Raw genomic sequence first — 15109 nt, 5'->3', positions numbered from 1 at the left:
TCGAGCTAAAGATATGCTTGAAGAAATGGAGATTCGGGGAATTAGTCCGACCGTCGTGACATATGGTACATATATTCATGGACTTTGCAGAGTAGGACATGTAAAGTTTGCTTTGACGTTCCTTCAGGGTTTGAGACATAGAAATCAACCATTGAATGTTTACTTCATTTCTTCATTTTGGAAGAAATGAAGAGCTATAGGGTATCACCTAATGCTTGTAGCTACAGTGTTTTGATTAATGGGTTTTGCAAGAGAGGGGATATTCCGAAAGTTCTTAGCTTACGAATGGAAACGAGTATCAGTGACATAAAACCTAATCTAGTAACGTATAACATTATAATGAAGGGATGTTGTAAACATGGGTATTTTGATGAGGCCATAAAATTTTTTGTACAGATGTCGATAAATAATTTGGCTCCTGATGTTTTCAATTTTACCACTTTACTACATGGTTACTACAAACATAGAGGCCTACAGAAAGCATTGGAGTTTTATAACCTCATGTTCGAAGAAGGAATATTACCAACCAGTGTTACTTGTTGTGTTATATTTGATGCATTTTGCAAGGAAGGACGCATAGACGAAGCCTATGCTTTCATAGGGTGGTATTCCTAACTTGTTTACCTACAATTCGGTTATTAAAGCACTGAGTAGGGAAGAGAAAATGGAGGAGGCCATGGAGAAATTCTGGTCAATGCGAAAGGAGGGTTTTCTCCTGATGTAGTCATCTATAGTACCCTAATAGATGGATATGTTAAAAAGTCAGACTGGGAGAAAGCTTTTAAACTGAAAGACGAAATGATCAGAAATGGGGTTCAACCCAACGAGTCGACATACACAATCCTGATTACCGGACTAAGTAACAATGGGAGCATAGATGAAGCTTTGAAGTTGTTCGAGGAAATGAAGAGAAAGGGTATCGACATTCCTGATAAAATTGCTTACACAGTAATCATTGATGGCTGTTGTAAAAGTAGAAATATGAAAGAGGCTTGGCGACTATTCTCTGAAATGGAAGAGAATGGCCATACACCTGATGTTGTTACTTATGCTTGTTTGATTCATGGGTATCGTCTGTTAAGTCAAATGGAAGAAGCTAAGTTTATGTTTACGCGAATGGAGAATGATGGAATAACTCCTAATTTGGCGACTTATACTATTCTAATTGATGGCTACTGCAAACTTGGTCGTCTAGATAAAGCTTGTGAATTGCGTAGCCAAATGTGGGAGCGGCGTATATTGCCAGATGATAGTTATTTAGAGTTGGGGTTGGATACAATCATGGAAGAGAAAGAATAAGCAGATAAGAAAATGAGAAAGCTAAGCCTTTTTGTTTAACTCAGGCGGCCAGGCTATCGAAAGGAAAACCAACTTCCCCTCGTGGGTAAGTGTTGTTCTTGGTGGTTCTCGGCTACAACTTGCTTGTAAGCCATCTATCTGGCTGCTTAGTTAGTTATAGAGGAAAGAATGGGATTACTATGTGGGAACAGTCGGCGGACCCGGGACTAGGCTTAGTCGCTACTAGTCGTATTTAAACGGGACTAGTTAGAGAATATAAATATATGATTTATTTTGTATATATACTTACATAAAGGTATAAATATAAGCATTTAGGCTTTAATGAAGTATAAACACTAAAAAATTCATCTCGTGCACACATCTAATTATCAGCAGGTTCTATAACATTAATGAAGTCTAAAACACTAACAATTAACATTTATTTGTGTTTTTAGAGAAAACAGCAAAATCTGGGTCCTAAAGAGAGAAATAGTAGATAGAAAGAGAAACTTGAAATCTTGTTTTGAGAGGAAGAGAACTTCAAAACCTACTTTAATCTAGTAATAATGATGTTTGGAGGGGAGAGGAAGGGTGAAGAAGCGGAATGAGCAAACACAAAACCCACATTTTATCGATTTGAGCAAAAGAAAAAAAAACAAGGTCAGCTAAATAATCCCGACTAGCCCGACTAGTCGATTCAATCTTAGTCGGAATGAATCGGGGATTTACTCAGAATTCGACGGGACTAGTGTTTTGGCCCCTAGTCGAGTCGGCAAGATGGGGACTGAGGAGTAGTCAGGGGAGTACTCGGGGATTAACCCCGACTTTTTCTTCATAGAATGGGAAACCCTAGTGTTTTCCATACATTCAGCAATACCGGCTGGCTAACATGAGTTACCTCTTTCATATCCTCCTCGCACATAATACTACTAATTTTATTTTCTCTATTGAGACCTTCGAGTTGAGTTATTCTGTATCTCAATCTTAGCAGTTATGGAGTTACTCTTGAGAATTAGTTTCAGGATTAGAGTTCTTGACTTAAGAGACCACAACGGTATGTTTTTTTACTTGTTTTATGTAGTTGTTAATTTATATACTTGTTGCTTAAATTTAAGGATAAGCTTTAGAATGTTTTTCTAGTTTCAATTTCTTACTCAAAGTGATAAATGGTAATTAGATATATATCCAAAGGGAGAAAGAGATGCATTATTCCTCGAAAGAAAGAAATAAATGCCCAGCCAGCCGAATTCGTAAGGCAACAAAGATCATGTTTGAGTTTATTTCAAGATTATGGATCAATGTCTCTATCTTCGTTGTGCAAATGTTTTAGTATATTAGTCTCCCTGTGACATGTTTCAGCAGCCATATTGCTCGTCTTGCTGTTATTAACAAATACTGTTATTCTAATACATATATAATAATTTGAATTTAAACTTTGAGAATTTTACAATCAACTATCTAGCTAGATACAATTTAGTAGTACTAGTAGTTTGAATGATTTTTGTCTCAAAACAGCTCTCATGTAGAGCTTTTTTGTTGCTGATCTCCTAACTAATGGTTAGTTGTTTTATAACAGAGAAAAAGCTGGAAGAAACAATCATATGGTGCTAGTCATCCATCGGTTAACTCTAACTGATGTAAATTTACCCTTACATTTCAACCAATCTTAAGTTCTTTTCTTTTTTGGGAGAATTAGTGCAATTTCCGAGTTTTTAAATGTTTTTTACACAAATCCCCACCTTTATTTAATAATTACTAAAACTCCCATGTTCTGTTAGGTTTAACTTTCTTGACCCTTTGGGTTTTACACCACGTTTACTAACTAATTTACATATTACACCAGGTTTTCAAAATGAAGAGACAAGATCAAACCAAAATATGAAAAAAAAATTTTACCATTTTTGACCGATTTTTATGGATTCACCACTGCCATCACATGGCATTTATTTAATGGCCGTTTTGACCGTTTTCATAGCTTTCCAACCATTAAATTACCATTCATTCGACAAAAAAATAAACTGACATCAATTTGACAACAAAGTAACATCAATCCACAAAAAACTAGCATCAATTTTGTAACAAAATAACATCAATTCCACAAAAAGCTAACATCCTTTTGAAAAAAACTACATCAATTCCACAAAAAACTAACATCAATTCCACAAAGAACTAACATCCATTTGACAAAAAACTAAAAGTTAAATTTTATGTTGTTGTTCCTCGCATCTCCTATTATGGTCTGTTTAACAGACACTCGAGTGCCATGCCTGGACGCTTTTGCCTTACCTTTATCTTTGCCAGCTGCTTTGGTCAATGATGTGCTACTTGATGCTCGTGATGTTGCTGCTGCCCGTAATGATGCTAATTCATTAAGAGAACGTGGTGGTGTTGTTGCTCTAGGACTACCTGTTTTCCAGTGATTGTGGAGTATCATCGGCAAATAGAGGTGGAGTTGCAGATTGTCCAACTTGTGAAGGATTCCCTACTACAGTAGTTGTAGTCTTTTTTGAGTTACTTCCAACATCACCTCATTGATAGCTCCTGACATTATGACCAGTCTCCTTGCATCTTGACATTTTCTAAGTTTGCTTGTTGACGGACGACGGTTCATCAGATTCTCCAACATACTTATATCTATTCACCTTTGGTCTATCCGGCTGCTCCTCAATGGAGGTGTATTCACTATTTCAATTCTAGACTGCATGTTCAAAATAGGATAGAATAAGAAACTGGAAACCCTAACCTCTTTATAAAAAAAGAAAACCTAGTGGCACAAGTGTCGTAAGCAAATTCTTGAACATGCTGATCAATAAACACTTTCTCTACTGCTGCTACAAGATCCTTTCCTCTATCACTCATAAATTCAAGTCTCTTGTCCTTCAACATTAAATGTGGCTTCAGTATTTCAAGAAAAGAAGTTCAGTTTCTCTACTGCTGCTACAAGACCATTTCCTCTATCACTCATAAATTTAAGTTTATTGTCCTTCAACATTAAATGTGGCTTCAATATTTCAAGAAAATAAGTTCAGTTTTCTCTGCATCGCAAACCATAATAGTCAATGGGTACAAACCCCCCCCCCCCCCCCCACCCCATAGCATCTAATGTGGTGGTTGCCAACAAAGTCCCACCATACCTAATTTTCAGAAAACATCCCTCTAGACCTATTAAAGGTGTGCAAGAGTTCCTAAATCCATGGAGCGAAAATTGGTATGCCACACAACAATACCATATTGTGTTTTTTGAGTTTACCCCCTCAACACTAATCGGTAATTGAGTTTGCCCCCTTAATAATTGATAAATGAGTTTACCTTACTATTTTACGCAAAAACTAGGAACATGTTTGGCGTAAGGCCGCGGCTTTGGGGAATAAGAAAAATTATCCGGGGCATAAAGATTTTGGTTAACAAAATTTGACCCAGGGAACATCTTTATATTCAGTCCAGAAATTGTCTTTGTTATTTCTTGCCCCTTAATCTTCATCTCCTCATTTCCTTTCTTTCTCTCTCCTTCTCTCTTCCTCTATCTCCTGTTGCTCTCTCTCACGCTCTCTCACTGTCTGTCTTCTCTCTCCCTCACGGTCTCTCACTTCCTCTTACTATCTCATGTTATATCCGTTGTGAAGACGAAGGGGAAAGAGAGCAGCACATCCGCGTTTTCTAAGTTTTTCCAAGATTTTTTTTTTTAAGTTTTCTTTCGAACTCGAGCTCAGATTTCAATTCTTTGGTTTGGGTGTTGGCTATTCGAATTGAGAATTCATGATTGATTGAAAGAATGTTAGATCCCAAAGAGTAGGAGCGATTTTAGGAGCAGGAACAGGACGATGAAGATGATGTTGTTGACGATGAAGTTTATGATGTTGATAATAGAAATGATGGTTTTGATGAGGGATGTAAAATGGGTTTCTCTTTTTTCTTTTTATTTCTTAGCTTTAATCTGTTCCGTTTTCTCTTTCTCCATCAACATTGTCACTGTTGGCGCCGCCTCTGGGTGGTGGTTACCGCCGTAGAAAGTGGCAGTTTTGACGGTTTCCAGGACAGTTTCCTAAAGTTTTCTCCGTTTAGGATTCTTCTTTCTTATCTGATTCTTCTTCTCCTTCATTATCACCCTTCTTCTCATCCTTCTCCTCTTCAGAATCACAAGAATCTTTAGAGTTCTTCCTTCTCTTGGAGTTTGAATAACCTTTGGCTGATTTTTTAGATGCGGTGAGGTTTTGACGTATGTTTGAATCTGTCTAGGGTCTACAGTTTCTTCAAGGTTTTGAACTCAATTAGGTTTTGTACATGTTATCTAGAGAGGGTAAGAAGCCAACAAGACGATCGGATGAGGGTTTGGTTATTAGTGGATTTGTAATCCGTATGGGGATGGAGTTTGATAACTATTCTCCCATTGATTGCAAAATTCAGATTTTGAAAACTTCTAAGAAACTACCTAAATTGGAGGGGTATGAATGAATTATACAAAGTCGTCTATTCATAGTTGTGAATCGTGGAGAAAAGATGGTCTTCGAAAGGTATCGACTAAACAATCTCTTCATCGGATTATTCACTGTTGTGATGGTGGTGGTGTGGTGGTGGTTTGTTCGTGTCGGTGGTGATTGTGCGGCCAAGGGACGATGAAAAAGGTTATTTAGTTTATCATTATCTTATTAAAAGAGAGATTATTTAGTATCTCCATATACCTAGTACAATAAGTGGCGGGTCCTTAGTGGTGGCGGCGACTTCCTAGTAATGGTGGAGGCGGCTCGTTCGGCCAAGGAATTTCAGCCTCATTTATGCGCTTGTCGTCCTTTAGGGTCTTTTCATTCACGATCTTTAGGATCTTTTGTCGGCCTTTAGGGTCTTTTGTTTGAGTCGGTGTCAAGTCAATTTCTGTCCATTCATGAGGCACTTTATATTCGAAAGTTCTATGAACTTTACTTATATAACTCTCGTGAAGTTGAGGAGAGAAATAATTATCAATCATCCTTGCATCATTGTGATGTTTATCACTTATTAATGGATATGTTTCCCTTGGATTCAAAAAAACATTGTCACTGTTCCATTTTTCTCTTTCTTCTATGTTGTTTCTTTTTTCTTTTTTAGCTTTAACCTCTGAGTTGCCAAAAGAGAACAATGTGATGGGCGGTCTGATGATTTTTTTTGTGATTTAGATGGATTGTAAAGGTCTAGAAAGCTCACATGTTGTTGCACATTTTTACTCACTTTCTCTCTATTGAAATTAATACACAAGGTGGAAGTGGCGGAGACTGGAGGTGGGGAACGGCCATCAAATAAAAGTTGAAGATTAGTTTTTAGAAAGGAGGGGAAGAAATGAGAAGGGGGAGAAAGAGAGAGCACAAAGAGCAAAAACATGGTGGTGGTGACGGTGATCGGAAGTTGTGGTAGTGGTGGTCCAAAACTGTTGGGTGGACTCGTGGAGGCGAGGTGAAGACGAAGATTACGGACTGAAATGCAATCAAGTTCATTTCTCGATAAAAACTTAAGTCAACTTTGATAGACCAAGTCTTCTATTCCCTAGAGATTTTTCCTTCTGCCCCAAAGCATCCACCTTGGCGCACGGAAACTGAATCACAAGTTTAATGGTGTATGGACAAAATAAATCTTCGCGAAGTATGTTCTTGACTAAATCTAACACACAAAGATAGTACAATTATAAATATCACATTACCCGATCATTACTCTTGATAGTCATATTCTTTTTCCACACACCGCCAAACGTTGTCTTCGTTTTTTAAACAAAAATAGTAAGTTGAAGGATAACTTAAAAACCCTAACAAATTTTATTTTAATTGTGTTAAATTCATTACGTGACCCTAAACCACAAATCTTCGAGAGAACCAATAAGTACCCAACACTGAAATTTTCTTTTTTCGTATGTTCAAGTTCGCGATCCTTATGTTATAGAACTAGAACCGTTAAAAGTCAAAACCGTAACTTTTAAGTGATTCTAGATAATGAGATATCTAAACCCTAAACCTATCTGTTGACACCCATAGTCGTTCTACTTGGGACATACAACTTGAAACCTTAACCAGTTAACCTGTTAACCATATAATCTTTTACAAGGTATACATCTTATAACATTGTTCAGATTCCAATGCAAAAAAAAACATTCTTCGGATTTAGCTACATGTGTTGGGGAAGATTTAATTTCCGAAGCTTAACTGAATCAAGACTAGGTCATTTAAACCTGTAGGGTAAAAATTAAGTTGCATGTCCCTAACTAAACATGTTACCTGTATAACTTCGCCAAAGAAAATTTTGAAGTTTCGAAAATCACAGGTACAGGCGTAAAGCGATATCAAACCAAAAATGTGCCCCAACAGAGCAAAACTAGAGCAGTTCTTAAACTTCAGGTAGTTTCTTCTCCAAGCCATATCTGAAATCTTACTCAAATTCGAAGTTGACTCAAGTCAGATTAAGTGATTGTCTGTATGTTACTCTTCTTACTGACTGATTTGAGTGGATTTTGGTTCTAATTGAGTAAGACGAATCAGACTCAAACCAGTGAGAAAAAAAACACCACCTTAGATGAGCTACTGCAACAGAAAAACCGAGTCTAGAAAAGAGATAACACTTACGCTCTAAAACTCATCCAACGTTCAATTCCAAAGAAAAGAGAATTCTAGGATAGGTTCTCTACAATGAGCATAATAGGCTTAGTTCACAAACTCATCCTCAATGATAAATATCTTCTGAAGAACAAAACATAAACAAAATAGACAAAAAGAGAGATATGTTCGCACCGTCTAATAAGGATGGTCATCAACCCGATCTCGTTCAATCCCCCATTGACCATCTCGTCCTCTCTCCGAGTATGAATCTCGCCGATAATCCACAGGTAATCCATTCCTCATTGGAGATCGGCTTCTCTCTCTAGCATCACGTGCAAACCTAGGACGGTGTGTAGCTGGTGGTGCAAGAGGTAGTGGTAGCGGAGGCGAAAGTGGACGTCTCTCATGCCTCATATCAAATCCTCGTCTTTCCCTGGGGAAGTTCTCCCTCTCACGATCCCTATGGTCCCACTCTGGATGCATTGGTCTGTCAAACTTTGCCCTGTCTCTGAAGTCATCTTCTTCTCGATAATCTGGTCTCTCTCTGCGAATGTGGTTATCTGGAAACCTTCCACCTCCTCCGCGTCTAGAGTGTGGTGGACCAGCTCCGAATTCTTTAGGTGCATCTCTAGCCCAAGCACGAGGTGGGGACCTATACCCGCGTGGGCCCCTACCTGGAGAACCGTCTAATGGTAAGCCTGAGAAGCGTCCTGGGCCGTAGTTCCTCCGTGGACTATCACGAGGTCCAAAGCGAAGCCTGTTGCACTTATTACAGTGCTCTCGACGTGCAAAGTTCAAGTTACCACATCTGAAACACAATAAGCATTTCAATGAGTAAAGAGTGACCAACATAATCTCAAGATAAGAAAAACATAAGAGAAACTAGCCTCAAATAAAAGGATTCGACTTACGAGGGATCTGGGCAAATCCAATCTCCTTCCCTTGGAGAGACATTAGGATTGTTTCTGATCTCGCCTCTGAGAGGTCCAGACCCAAATCTTGGCCCATCAAAATCTCTTCCAGAGAACCTACCACCACCTCTTCCTCGACCATAAGGCGGTGAAGAATCTCGAAATCTACCAGGACCTCTCCCACCTCTGAATCCACTACCATGATGTGGAGGACCAGAATGACCAAAGTCAGATCTGTAGCGATAATCAAACTTCCTACGACTTATAGGTGATCCAGAATCTGCACGTGTACCATGTCCTGAAATGCCGTCGACAATACTTAAGCGACCACAATCGAAATATGAACGGGAAAACAAAAATGAAAACCTAAGACCATCCGTTTATGAAACCAAGCACACAATTCTGTCGCATTGGCTGAAAGAGGTTGCGGTACCAGCTACCCAATTTCAGTTTCTCTCTCCATGTCGAGCAAGAATGAAAGAAACAGAACGGCTTACTGTAGAACAATGTAATAAACCCAACAACCCAGTCAATGCCGTTTAACCACATGAGCAGTTTACCCACATTCCACATTATATGACCATAGTTATAAGCTCATTGAACCCATTTTTACGGTATCCACTATAGCTAATAACTGATGAAACCTCAATTCAATGATAAATCCAATTTTCCTACATGCAAAGTACAAATGCCACTGTTCCTTTAACCGTCACACAGGTTTAAGTCCTGTGTATTAGCAAACATCAAACCAAGGGAGAGATTTGGCTAAAAAGTATACCAAACCAATGTAGTGGCACCCAGAACAGCATCAATTTTGTTCCAGACAATAACAGACAGATGAGATATTAGACACCTAGAAGTCAGTGAGAACCCAATACCCATAACAATTATCACATAAGTATATATTTAAGGATCTTCAGTAACCTGCACTTGTCTATATGACACCAACTGAAATTTAACAACTAAAAGGAACTTCTGAGATTGAAGAACAGTTGCTGCAGTCAGTGCAAAAGAACATATCGTTTATTACCCTTCCGGTTCTGTTAGATTTAGAGAAACCATTCTACCGTCTTGTTAAAGATAACCCTCACCGATAACAAAAACAATAACAGCTCAAAAACAACTACCACCCAATCAACATGTACCATTTGGGCATTACCATTTTTGTGGGGTTGATAATGAAACTACAGCAATTATAATTACGTTAACTGAAATGCCAACATAATTCCCTCGTAGCAATGGCTTCAAGTAAAAAAACCAAGTTCATTCTGCTACATCAGAATCAGTATCCAAATAATAATCTTTCCAGTCTTGAGTTCAGACTACTACCTAACGATCTACACTGAATACCAACAAAAACTTGCTAATTAGCAGAGGTCAATAATAAGAAGAAAAACAAACATCCCAATATATATTCACCCACTTTACGAACTCTAGAAAAGTAGGTATTTTGCAGTAAGAGTTTCAACCATCTAAGAAGAAACCTAACTCCAAACCGCTGCTCCAGTAAAGTTTTGAACAAACTAAATCGCAGGGAATTCCACGAAAAATTACTTGCTCAAAGTTTGGAGTTGTTGATAACCACACACAACCATGGCTACCAAACTCCATCTTAATGACAACAACCCCAACTTAAATTGAACATTTATCAGAATCCTAACCTACCCGCTTATTACGCCGTTTTCAAATGACGCATACTACATCTAGGTTAAAAGGTATGCAATCTTCTCCTGGTTGATCATCTAGTGATCACCCCAAAAGCCTTTCCACATTTTGCACGACCTAGTGCTATTAGCATTCCTAAGTTGTAAGAGCATAATCCGTATAAGTTATAAACCAGTCCTGCATATTTTGAATGGTAACGGATCTGTACCAGTCACTATTACCACAGCAGTTCAACCCACCGAATGGTTGACCATCATACTTAAGACTATGCATACTTTTTCGTTTCATCCACAGTCTTATATATTGAAATACAGTGTCCACATTTATCCCATTAATAAAACCCAACCCATTCAACGAAAAGTCAATTTTCCCTCCCAATCACCCACTCAAACATTATTTCCTCAACAAGGTCTGCACCAAGCAACTTTGAAAGCTGTAACAAACAACAAGAGAGTTTGTCCTCAAATCTAGATCGTTTTCTGTTAAGGGTTAGACCAACATGTAGAATGCAGGCAAGAAATAAAAAGTTATGCTTCATCAAAAAAAAGTACAAATCTCTAAAAATAATCCAATATCAAGTGCAGAGAACCCATACATCCTTAGAGGGTGTGGCAGCCATCTTGCTATACATTAATTAGCATAATAAGTATGGTGAGACAGATGAAAAGAAATTTCACTCAGACTAATTACAGCATAAATATGGTACCTTCAATTTACTAGTAATTCTAATAAAAAAATAGCAGTTGATTAATTAACTAATCAATCAATAAATGTTTCAATATTTGGTAGATGCGTGAGCCTGGAGGTGTGCCTCAAGACGATTCGTTCTGTTCCCACAGAGATTTACGCATCTATAGACAAAAAGTGAAAAAGACTACTCCTATATCATGTTAATTTTTTAATAAACTCATCTATCAACCATTTTTTCGACCACAAAAGACGAACAAATTCAAAAGAAAAAAAAAATTTGCAATTTTTAAAACCACCTATATGCGGAATCAAATTCTACCGCTATACAATTTTTTTCAACCAGTACAAAATTGAACGCCTGTGGACAGAAGCAAATGGAGTACAATTGACAAGCATTGCTGATGAACATCATGATCCGTACCTCCTTACTAGAACTAGAACCGAAAACCCACAAATAGAAGGCAGATGTATTTACCTGCCCTCTATTTCAAACGTTTACAACAACTAAACCTAATCATAAGCAAGAACTAAACCTAATCAAACCAAGCAGGCAAATAGAATAAAAGCAATTGATTAAATAAAATTCATCTTCTACTGAAACAACCAGGGTTTGGGACTTCATAAAGATACATCTTTTTAACTTCAGGGTTTCAAAGGGATCTGCTAGTAACAGTTGTTTTACATCGTAGAACAATCTTCGAGCTTGATTATTTCAAAAATATAAGTAACAACCCTAACCATAAATTCTAGGGTTTAGTAGAAAAATAAAGAAAAAAGAGACTAACCATAGTTGTCGTTGAAACGGTCATGGCGAGAATACGGAGGAGGTTCTCGACGGACCTCCCCTGGTTCGTAATCGCTACCGCCTCCACCACTCTCAGCTGGCCGGACAACCAAGCTACTCAGGTGATGCGGCGGTGGTGGTGTCGTTGACTGATCTCTATCCCGTGAATCCATCTACGACCGGATTCCTGATATCTCCCTGACTTCGTCGTTTGATGGTATCTTTCCCGACCTAAAAAAAAAGTGAACATTTGAAACCCTAATTACCCAAATAATGACTCCAGCTGAGTCTTGCCATATTGGATTCCACAAACACGTGGCGGGTCACCTCGTCCAATCTTTTGCTTGCTCGTAGGGCCTCCTAGGGATGGGGAAAAAGCCCAAAGCCCATTCAACCCGAGTCTTAGGGGTCTATGGGCGACACCCCGTTTTCGAGTGTCAGAGCAAGTCCAACGGTGGGGGGAGGGCCCTTAATTCAAATTAAGGACCCCTCCCCCCACCTCCAACCACAGTCGACCCTTATTGGGGGTCGGCTGAACAGCCCCATATGACTGTTAGGGAGGTGTCCGACGGTCATATGGGGGGCCTGATCTGGCCGTTGGAGCAAATCCAACGGTCAGATTTGGGTTCAACCCTTATAAATAGGGTTTGAACCAAAACAATCCCTCATCTCTCCCTCATTTCAACTCTTTCTTTATCTCCTTCAACTTCTATCTCTTTCAATTTGTTCTCTCCAATTTTTTCAATCTTCTTCAATGGGTCCCTTGAATGATAATGATTTGTTTAGCCAAAGTTTTATGGATCTCATTCAAACTCCCGGTTATCACTCGTGTCAATTAGAAAATGATGAAACTTTTGATGATTCTTCACGCGTTCCCTCAATAGTAGATGAAACTTTAGATGATTCTTGCGAGCAAGAAGGCACGACTTCAACCAAGAAAGCTAAACGGGTTGCGTATACAGTCAATGAAGATATTATACTTACTAATTGTTATTTGAAAATCACGTTTGATGTGGTTGTCGGAAATTGTCAGAAATATAAAGTATTTTGGCAAAAAATAACAGATGAATTTAATTCAAATGCAAAGTCTTAACGCAGAGTCAAGAATTGTAAATCTCTTTAATTTTTCAATTGTTGTTTAGTCGTATTTACGTAGATTTAAATTTGTAACAATTGTTAGTTTGTAATCAATGTTGTTTAATCCAGTGGCGTGACTGAGAAATTGGGGGTCCGGTGTCAAAATATTAACGGGTCCTTTTACATGTGTCTACATTTTTTTTTTGACATAGGATAATAAACATAAAATTTCGTATTCTAAACTAAATGATTACAATTAATATTTTTATTTGAAAAATTTTATCCTCGCCTGTTTTGAAGCAAAAGCATCAATTAAACTTTCGTAGTCAATCTTGTCTAAGAATTAAATTTTAAAAACAAAAAACTTCTGAAAATAAGCAAAAAAAACAATAAATACTTTACGTGTTAAAATTTGTTTAAAAAATAAACAATGAAGACCTAATAATAAATTTAGAAATTGACTAATTCAAAATCTTTGAATAGTTTATGATGATCATAATTGAATGAGAAATTCAAGAGAGCGTACAATAAATATTAAATTTTAATAGAAATTACCTCTCGATGGTAAAAGATTTATGTGAAACCTAGTTACGGAGTAAGTTGTACTTATCCAATTTGGTTTTTGAGATTTAAATACTCTCTACTTCTTCTTTTACAATAAGAAACAAATCTTGCATGTTGTATGTAGTAAGCATTAGACCATTAGTAGAGTAGTAGTAGTAGTATATTATCTAGTGAGATAATGATACTTTGGAGAAGAATACTTTGAACGTGGGTAGAAAGAGGAAGAAGGTAACAAGGATTCATGGGATTCGTGGCTAGAGATAACAGGTAAATAAGAGAGAGAATGAGCTAAAGAGTGAAGGGGGAGAGTTAAATGGGGAAGTGGGGTAATGAGTCACCGCCTCATAAACTCATGTGGGCTTTTAAACTTTAACCCTAGTCCTTATACACAGAGTAAGTTAAAAAAGAAGCTTTACTTGGGGCACATGTGGTGGGGGGGCCCTGTGCGGGAGCACAACCCGCATCCCCAACCACACGCTACTGATTTAATCGAATTATTTAAGTAAATTGAGAAATTCAAAATTCAAATTTTAAGGCCCCAAGAGAGCCTGTGATTGGAGTTGAATTTTAGGGGTTGAGCTTAGGCTATAAAATTTGGGTAAAAAGTGGTTTTAAGGGCACGAGACAGTACCTGGTTGGACTTGCTCCCATCCCAGTTGTCCTTTCACCTCAATCTCTTTTTTGTCTTTTCAAGATGTCGTTTGGGAAGTAAAAGTAAAAGTTATTATACTTCTAGTAAAATTTCGATAAAATGAAAAGGAGCGCTGCTAAAAGTATCCGCCCAAAATGCTATAAGCGGGTGGAGTTTTTCTTGACTCTAATCAATGATCATTAACCCGAACTTTTTATAAGCACCCAGTCAACTAATTTGGGTAAAGTTCGCCTCTATCTTTTTTATCTTCTTCCAAATTTTTCTTTTCAAAACCCTAGCTAAATGTGCCTTACTTGACACAATCTCCGCCCCTAACACTTACTGGCTGCAACTCATATCTTTTCTCTGTGTAATCTTTTAATCCAGACAGTACGTTTTCTACTCGAAACTTCCAGTCTTTTATGATATTTTTTCTTTTTGGTATATTAATGTTGTGATATTGTTAAACACTTAAACTAATGGAGGATTGTAGATGATGGAGTGATGCGGATAAGGTTAGAAAGAAGAGGAAGCGTCTTGAAGCTAAAACCGATGAAGAAGTAAATCAAGCAGAAAAAAAACGTGTAATTTTATTTGTTGTTACTTCGTTCTTCTATCTATAATATTCTATCGGATATTAGTTGTAAATCTTTCTGTTTATTAACGAAGAAACATGAATTTGGAGTACACTAATTGAACCTAGAACAAAGCAAATGAATCGAATATCTACCTCTGGCCTTGAAAATGATGAATGATAAAAAAACACATAATCGTCTGTAACAACATTCTTTATTTAAATTAAGTTGTTGTTCATTGCTCTTTCATTTTACCATTTTACTTATTATATATATTTGTTATATCATCGTATTGAAGGCCGATAGTAAATGTGTGATTAATGATAAAGCTGGTTAAACCTAACATAAAACAAACGAAGGACATATCTACCTTTGACTCC

At 37.6% G+C, this 15109-nt stretch overlaps 1 protein-coding gene across 1 annotated transcript; it reads right to left on the bottom strand.

Annotated features, from left to right (window-relative positions):
- Positions 1-7857: 7857 nt before the first annotated feature.
- LOC147537029 (RNA-binding protein-like protein) lies at positions 7858-12195 on the bottom strand. Its single transcript, XM_086639958.1, has 3 exons — positions 11884-12195; positions 8744-9041; positions 7858-8640 (listed from the first exon to the last, which is right to left on the bottom strand). Exons 1-3 carry the CDS (start codon positions 12053-12055, stop codon positions 8028-8030), a joined length of 1083 nt encoding a protein of 360 aa, XP_086496084.1. The 5' UTR covers positions 12056-12195; the 3' UTR covers positions 7858-8027.
- Between the last annotated feature and the right edge of the window lie 2914 nt (positions 12196-15109).

Source organism: Eschscholzia californica, unplaced genomic scaffold (assembly GCF_041429995.1).
Source record: "Eschscholzia californica isolate CP2 unplaced genomic scaffold, dmEscCali1.0.p SCAF_5, whole genome shotgun sequence".
NCBI classification, from domain to species: domain Eukaryota; kingdom Viridiplantae; phylum Streptophyta; class Magnoliopsida; order Ranunculales; family Papaveraceae; genus Eschscholzia; species Eschscholzia californica.
The sequence above is the reverse complement of the archived record's forward strand: the minus strand, read 5'-3'. Positions and strand labels throughout refer to the sequence as shown.

Coding starts and splice junctions, on each gene's coding strand:
- LOC147537029 (XM_086639958.1), bottom strand. CDS start 12,055: ATGGATTCACGGGATAGAGATCAGTCAACGACACCACCACCGCCGCAT. Junction 9,042..11,883: donor CCGTTTCAACGACAACTATG/GTTAGTCTCTTT, acceptor ACGGCATTTCAG/GACATGGTACACGTGCAGAT. Junction 8,641..8,743: donor TGGATTTGCCCAGATCCCTC/GTAAGTCGAATC, acceptor ATTGTGTTTCAG/ATGTGGTAACTTGAACTTTG.